Source organism: Mastigoproctus giganteus, chromosome 3 (genome assembly GCF_048544385.1).
Source record: "Mastigoproctus giganteus isolate SK-2022 chromosome 3, ASM4854438v1, whole genome shotgun sequence".
NCBI lineage: Eukaryota > Metazoa > Arthropoda > Arachnida > Uropygi > Thelyphonidae > Mastigoproctus > Mastigoproctus giganteus.
Window position 1 is genome coordinate 232,464,542 of NC_143577.1, and position 14,195 is coordinate 232,478,736.

A 14,195-nucleotide genomic window follows, 5' to 3' on the forward strand; every position below is an offset into this window, starting at 1 on the left:
CTTGTGAACAAATTGTAGTGTCTTAAAGTTACAGTGTCTTTTTATCATTAAGGGCACATTAATACCTTTAATTATGTTTGCAGGATATACTAATGAAAAATTGTAAATTGAAAATTATGTTCATAAACTAGCAGGGAAGGTAGCAGTAGGCTTCTATTTTATTTATTGTTATTATTATGAAATAGTTTAGAGTTTAAAGGTACCTTATTACCTATGATTATTTTGAAGGACTTTACAGAAATAATGGTTTTAAGAATTGCTTATAATTCTCAGTTGTGTGTGTGTGTGTGAGTGAGTGAGAGAGATACTTTACCCACTCGGCTAGCCCGGTGTGTGTGTGTGTGTGTGTGTGTGTGTGTGTGTGTGTGTGTGTGTGTGTGTGAGTGAGTGAGTGAGTGAGTGAGTGAGAGTGAGAGAGAGAGAGAGAGAGAGATGGAAAATTCAGATTCTAGACCATATAACCAAAATCTAGAACAAATTAGTAACTGTGTGTAGGAACAATTATAAACAATCTTAATGCCAAGAAAGTTTCAGGTCCTTATGGCATTTCTCCACTTGTTCTGAAACCTGCAATTCTGAGCTTGTTCCTGTTTTGTGTGAACTTTTTAAACTTTCTTATTCCATTGTAGTTTTTCCTTCAGCATGGAAATTTGCTCATAAACAGCCAATTACTAAAAAGTATGATAAATCTCTTCCTCCCAGCTATCAACCTACTGCACTTACCTGTACTCTTTCCAAAATAATTTAAAAATCTAGCAAATGTCAATGCTAAAACTATCTAGAGACCTTTCATCTGATCAATAGTTGCCAATATGGATTCTGTCAGTGTGAATTCACTGGTTAGAAATTGGCTAATATTACTCGTCTTTTGATTTCTATGGAAAAGTTTGGTGAAATTCAAGCAGCTGAATTTCACCAAACAAGCCTCCACCCAAAGTTTTCCTCACCCCTTTTTTTGTAATTGGGTAGCCAGTTCTCTCTATCTTCTAACTTCTCAACTAATGCTGCCCCACCACCCAAGGTTCAGTACTTTCTCCCACTCTTTTTCTCTTCTATATTAATAACCATTTTCCACTGACTGGAAATCTTATCCATAGTTTTCCTGATGACAGCACACTCCATTCCATCTTCCATTTGAGAAAACTACCCTGCACAAAAACAGCTTCAGCTTCTTGAATATTCATTACTAATTGAAATTCCAGTGCATAACAGTAAGCAGAGAAACTAACCTAGCTATTCCCATTTAGTAAAGTGTTATCTTATAATTTATACCCAAGTATTAGCATGCCCTTCAATATATATATCAAAAGTAAAGTGTTTTAAAATAGCAAGTGTTACCTCTTACAACTCAATATTTAACACATACTGCCAAAACAGGTGGAAGACTGTGATTAACCACATTTAGGCTCAACAAATGGCCACTTGAATAAGCTCCCAACCTCAGAAATTCTGAGAAATATTGCTGAGGTTGGTAGCTTAGAGAAATTAAAAGAAATTGGCTGTATATGAGCAAATTCAATGGCATGGGTCAATCCTTGATCTGGCCATGATAACTGCAAAGAATCGTTCATAAATCTTGCAAATGTGGAGTGATTCATGTTTTTGAGAGCCTTGCAAGTAAGCAAGCAAATGCAGACAACACAATTTTTGCTCAGATTGTGTCAGTGAAATGATTCTTGTAGGGATGAAATCCTTTATTTAAACTTTGTTTTCCAATAAATGCTGTTCAAGTTAAGAATGTTACGTATTGAAACTGGCTTGCAACAATTGTAAATAATTATTAAACTAGATTTTGAATAGGCTAAGAGTAGAAAACTTGCTTTTTGTCCAAATGGTAGTCGTGCATTGTGGTCTTTTGCCCCCCCCCCCTCTATTTCCGTCTTTTAAAACCCAATGGTTCTATTGCTGTCTCAGCAAAAGATAAACCCGACCTGCTAGCATCCTACTTTTCTTCTAACTCTTGTTAAACCACCTCCTACCAACCCCAGTACTCTCAGTTCAATGCCTCCTGTGGTGTTATTATGTCAAAGGGAGGTGAGAAGAATTCTGAATGCTCCTGATGCCAAGAAAGTGCCAGGTCCTGATGGTATTTCTCCACTTGTTCTCAAAACCTGTGCTACTGAACTTATATCTATTATGCATCAAATTTACACTGGTGTTTTTCCTTCTGCTTGGAAATTTGTTCATATCCAGCCAGTTCCTAAGAAGGGTGACAAATCCCTTTCATCTAATTATTATCCCATTACATTTCCACCCTTACTAAAGTAATGGAAAAATCCATTAAATGGCAACTCCTAAACTATCTAGAAACCTTCCATCTTATTAATGATTGCCACTATAGATTCCATCAGTGTCAATCCACTGTGATATACTGGCTTATGTTACTCATCTATGGACAAATTCCATGGAAAATTTTGATCAAACTTAAGAAGTTGCTCTTGATATTTCAAAAGCTTTTGGTTGTATTTGGCATAAAGGTCCTCTATATAAGCTTCCAACTTATGGTTTGTCAGTTTTTTTTTTTTTTTTTTGGAATTGGGTATCCAGTTTTCTCTCTGACTGCTCACTTGCAGGTGATGGTAGATGGCTCTCTGTCTTCTAACTTCTCCACTAATGCTGGTGTTCCCCAAGGTTCAGTTCTTTCTCCCACTCTTTTCCTATTATATATTAATGACCTTCTTCCATTGAATGAAAATCCTATCCATGGTTTTGCTGATGACAGCATATTGCATTCCACCTTCCTGTTTGGGGGGGGGGGGGACTTGCTCTGCAGAGAGAGCTTCAACTTCTCGAACATCCACCCAATTCCTTAAATGCTGATCTCCAGGTAATTCTCCAGTGGGGCAAAGATAATTTAGTTAATTTCAATCCTTCCAAAATTTAGTCCTATCTTATATCTTGCAAAAAGGATTCTTGTGCTCCTATGCTTATCTTCAATGACACTCAGATTTTTAGACAAGATCACATATCTGTATTGGGAATTATCCTGATTTCTAATCTCTCTTGGCATAAGGACATCACAAAATTGCTTCCTTTGCATCTAAAATCTGGGTTTTCTCTTTTGCTCTCAGTGTTACTTCTCTTCTAAAGAGCTACTCACTCCGTAAAAATCTCAACTCTGCCCTATCATTGAATATTGTTCCCACATCTGGAGTGATGCTCCCATAACCTCTCTCAGGCTTTTAGACTCTATTCAAAAGTGGGCAGTTAGGTTAATTACTGACCCATCTCTTAAAAAGCCCCTTCCAAACTAGTTCAAACACCTGCTGTAACCAGTCATCATCATTTTTACTGTCTGACTTCAAACTCATAGAACCAATTCTTCCTCTTCCTCATTTATTCCTTCAATTTCCATTTCCTGGAACAATCTTCCTTCACACATTTTCTGAAAATTATAACCTACAGAAATTCAAGTCTAATGTCAACAAGTACCTTTTTTCATCTCTTCAACCTCCAGCCCATGCAGGTACTAAAGGTACTAATACCTTTCATGTTTGGAGTTTTCATAAAAAAAAAAAATGTTCTCTGTCTACTTTCTCAATGAAATGTGCAATATAACAGCTATAAGCATTTTCCATTTCATCAGTGGACAACCAGATTCATTTTTCTCCAATATCTTGATCAATTTTTGTAAAGAATACCATCATAAATAGCATTAAGATAATTCTCCTTCAAGGTAGATCCCACTGAAATGTTTAGATTTAGAGAATATTTTTCAAAAATCATTTGAAAAATGGATTATTTAACTTATTGAAAGGGATATGGCTGCTTACCAAGATGAGACAGATACTTTGAAAAGTCACTTTTTTTATTCTTCTCCTGAGATAAATGGCTTGATTAAAAGTGACTGACCTGGCAATTTTTTTGCTGCTTTCACATGTTGGCCTTTGGAATTTTTTTCTGTATGGTAGTACGTTCTTTTCACAAATAACATAAAAGACAACACTGCCATCTGTAGTAAAATATTTTCAGTGACTGGAGATCCACAATTCCATAAATGCAGTATCAGATATGAATGAAAGCTATAACTGTCCATTCTGTAAATTTTTATGGCAAAGGTGAACTGTTATGTTACATGTTCAAAGAATGTACTCTCATCCAACAGAGCACAAGAATTTAAGTAAAGCATCATCAACATGTTTTCCCACACTAACTGAAATTTTTCTCATACTAATTTATTGTAATAATGTGATGTTTTCAGTGAATGAAGTTTCATTTCCAAGTTTAACGTCTGAAAATCTAATTGAATTAATGAAATATGTAGTGTGGCTAGTAATATTCATGTTATATATATATAATCTGATGTCTAGTTAACAATGAAGTTTTTCTGGTTATGCAGCAAAAGCTTGGCTTCCTTGAATCGGTTCTAATAAATTACTTTGACTATAACCAACTGCAGGAATTTTTTGTAAATGCTGATATTAAACATCTGTTCTCACTACTTAATTTAGAAAACAAAACAGTACAAGCACATAAAACACAGCTGCAGAATTATTTTCCATTAGATAACAACTCAAAGAAAATGTATTTCTTTGAAGTTATTTTACTCTGTAGTGTGAAAGAGATATAAAACACTTGGAGTCAAAGTTATAATCACATGTCTAGCAATGAGTTAACTTTAAGCAACTGTACACACATTTAAAATGAACTCTTTAAGATATAGTGTGTGTGTGTGTGTGTTCTGGGAGGGTTGATCTATATTCATTTGCAAGAATGAATGTGTTATTTTATCACGGTCTTTCAAATTATATTCAAATTACTCTTATAGAAACTGAATGAAATTTAAAGAAAATGTTAACATATTTTGCACTATAAAATACTTTTCTAATAAATTCACAACAAAAGCTAAAGGTAAAAAAAGCAAGTGAAAATAAATCTAAGCATTCTTACCTCTAAGTCTTCTACTTTTAAAATAAGCAAGTCAACTTTGTGTTCAGCTTGTGATTTCTCTCTTTGGTATGTAATAATGATATGTCCTAGCTTTGCTTTGGCTGAATTAATAGCACCTGAAGAATTAAAACCAAAGTTTTCTAATGAAATACATAAGTATTACCTAAAGAAAGGTACAGCAGATAAATTTATCTTATGATCCACTAGCTCTTTAAAAATATTAAATCCTACATGTTCAGGTGTTTTACACAGAAACTGGAACAAAAAAACAATGAATTTCAAATCAAAAAGTTTTGTAGTGCTACTTAAAGATAAACTACTCAGTAAATAAAATACCCTGCAAATAAATTAACAGGAATTATATTCTCATAGATAATCCCAAAAATATCCACATTATCTCCTCACCATTTCCATTTACCAGAGTTTTGGACATACAATAGCAGCAACAAAAACTGCACCCTTCCAACCCTTTTGCAAGTATGCATGTACATATAGTTTTCAAGGTTCTGTCAATACATTATCAACAAGTGTAGCATTTTAATATTTATGACAGTTTTGTAAATTGGCATTAGGAGGGCATGGCCCATTTAGCAAGCTTTGGGACAATGTGGGACAGAGCTGAAAAAATTCTCAGGAATTTGGATCCAGAAGTTGATGAAACAGAATAATTAAAAAAAAAAAAAAAAAACTCACATATATAAATGTATAGACTGCAAAGACTTAATTTTTGCAGTTTTTTTAATATTTTTGTGATTTTTTTTCAATTTTTTTAAAATTTATTTATTTTTTAAGAAATTTTGATTTTAATTTTAATTTTGACAATAATTCCTCTGTTTTTCTGTAAAGTCAAAATAGAAAAAATAATAATATTTGAAAGCATTTATGTACATAGTTTTGAATTTTTACAAAGTTCCGAAGTCTTCAAAAAAAAAAAAAAAAACATGGAAAAAGATTAAAACTTCATTACTTCTTTAGTATCTTATTGTACATGTTTAATTATATCAACTGAAGGTACAATTTCCTCATTTAATATCAGCATGCTACTGCATCATGATGAATGTATGTTGCAATAGCCTTTTCTTACCAAGGAAGAACAGTACAATTATTGCTCTTGGTAGGAAAGGCTTTTCTAGCTGATATATTTTCAGAAACGTTAGCTAAAATTCTTCTATATTAAGAATTCTTAAAAAGAAACACAAAACCAGAAATGTCAAAAGAAAATCTGGAACACATCCCAAACCAGATGGAGTACTCTAGTATATAAAAGACTTATAAAACTCCAATGCTAGGAGTTTAGTAAATAAATTTGATGAATTTGAGGTATTGCTCAAAACATCAAAGGCAGATATTGTTGGGATATCAGAGACGTGGTGTCACACAGATATAAGGAATGCAGAACTGGAATTTGGGGAGTACAAAGTCTACAGAAAGGATAGGAAGGGAGGAGGGGTTATGCTATTAGTTAAGAAACACATAAAATCCAAGGAAGTGAAGCCAGTCGACATCGATGGACAGGGCAGTGTCGAATCAGTTTGGTGTGACATAAGCATAGGTAAATCAAAATTGAGAGTAGGAGTGTGCTATAGGCCTAATGACTCTGATGAATATAATAAGATACTGTACAGGGAAATAGAATGGGCCAGTAAATCAGAGAGTCTTATAATGGGGGATTTTAATTTCCCAGATATTGACTGGAATTTGTGGGTTGGTCACTCACACACTAGCAAGGCTTTTGTGGATTTATTGGATGATTGTTTTCTATACCAGCATGTTCGGGAGGCAACTAGAGGGAGTAATACTCTTGATCTGATTATCAGTAGTGATTCTTCATGCATTAAGAATCTGCAGATAAAGGAGCCACTAGGTGGCAGTGATCACAGTGTGCTGAAGTGGGATTTACTCAAGGAGGTAACTACCATCAGAGGTAAAGGGAAGGGTTTTTGCTTTTGTAAAGGCGACTATGATGGTCTGAGACAGTATTTAAATTCTATACAGCGGGACCAACTGATGATGTTACCAACAGCAAATTCAAAATGGGAAGCATTCAAGGAACTAATCTTGGAAGCTACCAGGCTTTACATACCAACCAAGAAATATTGTTCAAGGTTCAGGTCTAAATGGTTGTCAGATGAACTAATGAGACATATGGCAGAGAAGAAAAATGCATCGGATACATACAAATTAATGGGTGACATGGAAGCCTATGATAGATATAAGTTGGTCTGTAACCAAGTCACAAAGGAGATTAGGCAGGCAAAGACAGATTATGAGAAATCCTTGGCAAAGGATGCAAAGAAAAACAGAAAAGAGTTCTTTACCTATTTAAACTCAAAAAGGAAAGGGATGAATCAATCTAAACAAGTATTTTGCATCTACATTCACACATGAGGAGTTATTCAGGAAGGGGAATGTCGTAGGTGAAGTAAACATTGGCAGTGAGCTAGATGATTTTCTAATAACTGAGAGGAAAGTGGAGGAGAAATTGTTGGGGATAAACATAAAAAAGGCACCCGGGGTGGATGGGATCTATCCAGTTATATTAAAGGAGGCAGCAAAGGAAGTAAGCAAACCCCTAGCCATAATTATGAGAGCTTCTTTGGACTCAGGGGAGGTACCCATAGACTGGAGATGTGCAAATGTAACCCCAATTCACAAAGGAGGATCAAAGGCTGACACAAGTAATTATAGACCTGTTAGTTTAACTTCGGTTCCAGGAAAATTAATGGAGGCACTGGTTAAAGAAGCACTGCAGGATCATCTAGACAAGAATTCAGTTATAGCTCAGACACAGCATGGTTTTGTTAAGGGCAGGTCTTGTCTGACCAATTTGATTGGATACTATGATGTAGTCACAAAAGAACTGGATGCAGGGAATAACTTTGATATTATATATTTGGATCTTAGAAAGGCTTTTGATACTGTTGCGCATGGAAGACTGCTGCACAAATTGGAGCAGTGTGGCATTGGAGGCAAATTGCTGCTATGGATAAAGGGATGGTTGAGTGGCAGAAGACAGAGAGTGGTAATCAATGGACACTGCTCAATGGACTAATGTTATTAGTGGAGTTCCTCAGGGTTCAGTGTTGGGTCCATTGTTGTTTTCTGTATTTATAAATGATATTGATGATGGTATATCAAGCTTAATGTCCAATGGGATTCTTCCTCTTGCTCAGAATAATCACCTGAGAGGGCATAAATTCAAACTGAGGAAGGACGGATGTCGGATAGATGTGTGGAAATTTGCCTTTAGCCAGCGGGCAGTTGGTTTGTGGAATAGACTTCCATCACTTGTTGTTGAAGTTGATAGCCTAAACAAATTTAAGGCTCAGCTGGACAGGTATTTTGAACGAACGGAGGGGTGAAATGGGAGTAGTGGTTGTGTTTTTTTTTTTTTTTTTTTTGGTTGATGCTGAATAAGCTTGCTTTCTTGCATCATATGCCTCTACTAATGCTAATGCTAATATCTAAGCTCCACGACCAACCTAGAAAGTTCCACCGACCTAAAACCCACACGGGAGCAACTTATTAGTGTAAAGCAAGTGAAATAACTGTCCAATAAAGACTTATGATGAGCGATCTGAAAACATATCAATCTTGTAAGGAGCCTTTATTAACCATATCCATGAGGAAAATATGTATTTTTTTTTTTATGAAAACCCCAAACACGAGAGGTATTAGAACCTATAGTGTTTATACTATAGGTTCTAATACCTAGAGTATAAATAAACTATAGGTATAATATAAACTATAGGTTCGGTCCGGTGTACTAATTAGCGGCCAGTCTGCGAATACCGTTTTAGAGCTGTACCCTCAAAATGTAAGGAAGATTGGATATCGCCATGATGTCCATCATAACCTTAAAAGTCATCAGTCATACTGCATGATGGAAGAGATGGGAAAGGTTGACCAGAACTTAGCTCTGGAGACTAAACATGGGTTTCACCACTTCAAGATTCTAATAAGCAAAGTGGTGGTATTGCACCGGTTGATGAGAGTCATCTACCACCTAGAATTGCCTGGTAACACAGAGGGGCAGCATTCTTCCATGTGGTGTGGGTGCCACACCTTGACCCCTGCTTACGTGGGTTCATGCTTGGGTGGTCACCCACAGTGTGCTTGCGTATGGGGGTTATACCCAGGATTACTAACAGTCCCACCATCGTGAAGGTGTAAGCAGAGGATTTGGCTATCGCAGATCATCTGGACTTTGCCAAAATTGGGTCCACTTGACTCGAGTGTCACCCGAATATCAGTTCCATCAGCGTTTCAGACTCCCAGGTAGCAAGTAGAGCTTGTCTGGCATATCTGAGAGAATGCCTGTGACAACCTTAAGGACCTAATGCTTAAACTGAGCTAAAAAAAATGAGCAGTGTAAAACTGTAATGCTCTCTGATAAATCCAAATTTAACTTCCATGAATCAGATGGGAACCACTATGTTCACCACAGACTCAGTGAAATTATCATTTTGCCAAATAATTTGAGGATACTTAACAAGCAAAGGAGTAGGCAGAATATACTTTGTAAACACTGTTGTTAATAGCTGCTACCATAAAAAAAAAAAAAAAAAAAAAAAAAAAAATTAAAGGGGACTCTTCTGCTGGTTATCAGAGATCACTTTAAGAAAACAAAATTATATTTTTCAGCATGACATTATCCCTTGCAATATCACAGGCAATGTAATTACAACATTACACAACTATTTCATGCAGTTTCCAGCAAGTTAATGATTAATTTATAACAAATAGCATACTGATTTATCTTTAGGTGAAAAATTTCACATGTAAGAAACCCAATATCCAATGCTTATCATGACCATGAATCACAGGTAACATGAAGATTACATATGAACTAGGATTACATGGAGTATCAGATTCTTGGTTACATCAAGGATTTGATACAATCCATGTTGGACATGTGTAAGATGATAATTAAACATTAGGACCAATAAAATACTGATCTTTTAAAAGACTTATTGGCTCATGTCACAAATTTCTGTTTACTGACATTATTATTTTTATAGTTATCATTAATTCAAAATTCAGAATATCAACATTATGGAAAGTTATTCATATGGCCAACAGTATATTTCTATAATTTTTTTTTAAATAGATAAACAGTTGCTTTTATAATTTCTGTTATCAATATAACAGAGTATTAAATCATTTTTAGTTAGTTTATAGAAAATTTAGCCTTATAGGAGCATTTATTCCATTTTTAATACTTGTTTCACAAAAAATTTAGTGATTTTTTTTAAGTTTATATGTTTCTAATACCAAGTATAGTTCTGTAAGTTGTACCTTCATACCTATTTCTCTCTTGATTCTGCCATTACCAATTAAGAGTAGAATTAAAGGTAAAAATATTAATTTCTTAATCCTTATTTAACTGCATAAAGTTTTTATAATGTATTTATTGTTAAAAATTCACATATATAAGTTTTTAAGATTTTTTATAGTCTACTTTCTTCTGTGATTGTAATCTTGGCATTGTACTGTATTAAAAAAAACAAACAAACATGCTAAATCTGTTATTTATGAAATAAATCTATAGGATGCAACAATAAGATAACAATTACTGAAGAAACAGAGGGGAAAAAAAAAAAAAAAAAAAAAAAATATAAAATCAGCAATTAAATTTATGGTGTGACTTACAATGAATTCGAACTACTTTCTCAAACTGATGCTATTTTTAATAGTAAAAAAAAAAAAAAAAAAAAAAAAACCCACAAGCAGGCACCTGGCGAACTTTGTCCACCATTCAGTTAGGCTTGGAATAAAAGCAAGATATAATTTAAAATTATATACTTTTGTAATGTTATTCTTGATTTTGATATTACAATGCACACAAGAGTCAATAGTGTATTTAATTTAAAAAAAAAATAATTTAAATTAGCTGAAAAGATAACACAAAATGATACAAAAAAGAAAAAAAAATTTTAAGTGTGATATAACAAGTAGTATATATATTTAGAAAATATATGCTTGCACAAAAGAAGAATTTGTGTCACCTTTACTGATTTTACAAGTGTTAAGTATATTTTAAAATGTTTTACAATTAGTTTTAATCTCACATATCCTGAGTTGGGTAAGCAAGATTCTTTTATGGCCTTCACACTCTTCAACTACCTTATCCACATAACTGATACTCAACCTACTTTAAAAGAAAGTGATTTCTTTAATTTCTCTTTTGAAAATTCAAATTCTGTTAGTTGTACAGATCAAATATGAACTGTCAATCTGCATAACACTAAGTAAGGAGCACTTTGTGCTGGGCTGGAAAACAGCAGAAAAGATATAACCTGCTGCAAAATAGTTTTATATAATATCTTTTTTTTCTTTGAAATTGAGATACATGTATGAGTTGTACTAAAAAATAGTACTGAAAGTTTTTGGTTTACAGTGCAATGGAAAAAATCAAGTTTCCAGCTTCATATTTTGAGCTTCACACAAGCCCATTTCAAATGTAGCTAGTTTGCATAGCTATTTGTTTGCTTCATGTTTGCCACATTTATTTATTTTTAATTGTGTGCAAGTTAGATTTACATTTTATTGGAAAACCGACTTATCCAAAGGTAAAGAATGCAATTTTTGTTAAGAATTTTAGCACTGCAAAATCAATAAAAAGCATGCTACTGATAATGGAGTATTTTTTTTTTAAATCTTCTTGAATGTGCATTCTATCTAGTAACAAGAATTAAAATTATACCAACTGGAAATCTTTGGACAACTTGCATTTTGGATTTGGAAAATATAGGGTAAAAATTTATTATTAGGAATGAAAACTTGGTTATATAAATTATTAAATGAAATTTAGGAAACACTTGAATCACAAAATAAATACAACAAATTAATTAATGCTGTTAATGGGGTTATAAATAAGTCAAGGTACTATCTGCTTCTACAAAAATACATTTTGTGGTATTTTTATGTTATTATTTTAGTAATGCTCATTTTTTGGGTATGAGTCTCTTTGTGGGAGGAGTCGTACATTCACTCCCACGAGGGTGAGTGTTGCTTTGTTCTTCTTAATCTTATTTTTATGTTTATTTTATTTATTTTTGTTTTGATATTGGGCAGATTAGGTTCATAAGAGCAAGACAGCACCTTGTCTTACCTATAACATAATTAACAGCATCAATTAATTTGCTGTAATTATTTGTGTTTCAAGTGTTTCCTAAGATTAAATTTAAAATAAAGGGTTCTTATAAAAGAATACTTGTATTTGTAAGTGCTGTAATTCATTAAATAATTACAGTACAATGGTTATTTTTGTTAAAAAAATGTTAAGAAACTCTCAAAGTTTTTTTGTTTAATGCTGGCATAGTGCTAGTACTGCATCGGTAGCACTAGTATCCATACAAGAGAAAATTTCTCAGTGTGTGTGTTACAGGATGCAAATCTTTTTTAACCATGAAACATTTTTTGTTGCAAATATGCAAGAGATCCTCCTGACCACAAAGCTATTTCTCACTGGTATAATCAATTTAGAGAAACTGACAGTGTTGAGAAGAGAAAATAATCAGGCAGACCATGTGTCAGAGGACACGGCTGAATGAATCAGACTACTGTATATAAGGAGCCCTGGAAAGTCAATTGTATGTTACAATCTGGCACTCGAAGTAAGAAAATCTGCTATACAACAAGTGTTGTATAGTAGATTTTTCAGTTTTTTTTTTTTTTTAATTCTGATTTAATTTTTGTAAATAATTTCACTATTAATATTGGCCAGCCATTCCAAAATAAGAAAAAAATTAATATTTAAAAGGATTCATGTATATAAAGTTTTAATTTTTACATATTTTCAAAAAATTTGAAAACATTCACCCCTCAGGACCCAACAGTGCTTATAAACTCACTCATGAAAAGATCAAGGAGCATACTTGTGCATGCATACATGGATAAAGAGATTAAAGAGCATACACACTTTTGCATGTGTGAGTGCGTGCACGCACGCACACACACACACTTAAATGTTATAAAGTGGTAATATCCCAGCCATTGTAGAGGAAACCATCAAACACAAAGTGGCTGATTATCAGGTTATGTCTAGTAGGAGGTTCAACTTGATTCCTAGTATAGCCTTTTATCTGTATAATTTGCCTTCTTCCCCTAAAGTTTCTTGCTAAACCTTAGAGAGATGTTCCATCTTTATACCTAAGCTTGCAAAAAAAAAAAAACCATTAAAATTTTTAACTCATGAACATCTGTTTTGTTGATTTATGCTATTAAGTTGAAAGCCAAAATTAAGGCTTGTTAATTTATTAGTTCACATCAGTGAATCATCTGTGTAAGATCAATAAAGAGATAAATCTGGTTCCTGCATGATACACCTACAGAAAAATTGTGGTACAAAGTTAACAGATCTCCCAGATCTGCTGCTAACTTCATCTTTTTTGTAGTGAGCTTAAGGAAATCTATATACTTCTAAAACTGAAATCACAAACTGTCAAACCTCATTTTCAAGGATGCACAAATCAGTTTTTAATTTTTTTCTTTTTAAATTATCATTACTATTTTCATGTTCTTTAGCTCCTGTTCACATGGTCTACCTTCAAAGTACAATAAGAACATCATAGCAAACCCCCCCCCCCCACAAGATTTCTTTTCTAAACTTTAAACTTCCATGGGTTGTTGGAAGTTTAAACCTGGTCATATGATCTCATATGACCAGGTTTGTGTTATTTTAATAATTGCTCACAGTTATTAATATCAAATTAAATATTTACAATTCCACTACAGTAAGACAGCAAAATTTAAACTTACTTTCAATTACTTTTTTTATTCTCCAGAGACGAAGGAGAATAATAAATACAGCTGCTTTCTTTCCTGTTCCATCTTTAGAAGATGAAATTAAAAAAGCAACATCCAATCCAAAAGCAATTAAAACTACAACTGCATCAAAAACCTAAAAGATCCAAGAAAACAAACAACATATATTTCTATTATTTTAGCTTTTAAATTCTTCTAGTCATTAAAAGAAAAATATGCTCTCACATTGTGTGAATTTCTAAGTAGTACACTAAGGCACTAGTGTGTGTGTGTGTGTGTTGTGTGTGCCATCTATATTAATGGTTGTGTATATCCTTTCTAGCATATGGATGGTAACTAGGGGCAGACAACTTTCTCTTTGCTTGAATAAATACTATATAATATTTCTGTAAATTTTACTTCAATGATCAGAAGAGTAAGTCATCTGTCCAAGTCTTCCCTAAACTTAGAATAAGCTCTCCAGTTCTACAAAATTAGGCAATAGTTTTTTCCAGCAATTAATAACCCTTTGGCTAAAAGATAATTTTCTTATACTA

General features: G+C 33.4%; 1 protein-coding gene across 1 annotated transcript in view; it reads right to left on the bottom strand.

Annotated features, from left to right (window-relative positions):
- Nucleotides 1–14,195, bottom strand: part of LOC150088841 (uncharacterized) — a 78,106-nt gene that overhangs the window by 19,230 nt on the left and 44,681 nt on the right. The window contains exons 5-6 of the mRNA XM_090370337.1: nt 13,654–13,795; nt 4,891–5,006 (exon numbers count right to left, since the gene is read on the bottom strand). Coding sequence (XP_090226463.1) covers nt 4,891–5,006; nt 13,654–13,795 — 258 coding nt within the window. The remainder of the gene's footprint in view (nt 1–4,890; nt 5,007–13,653; nt 13,796–14,195) is intronic.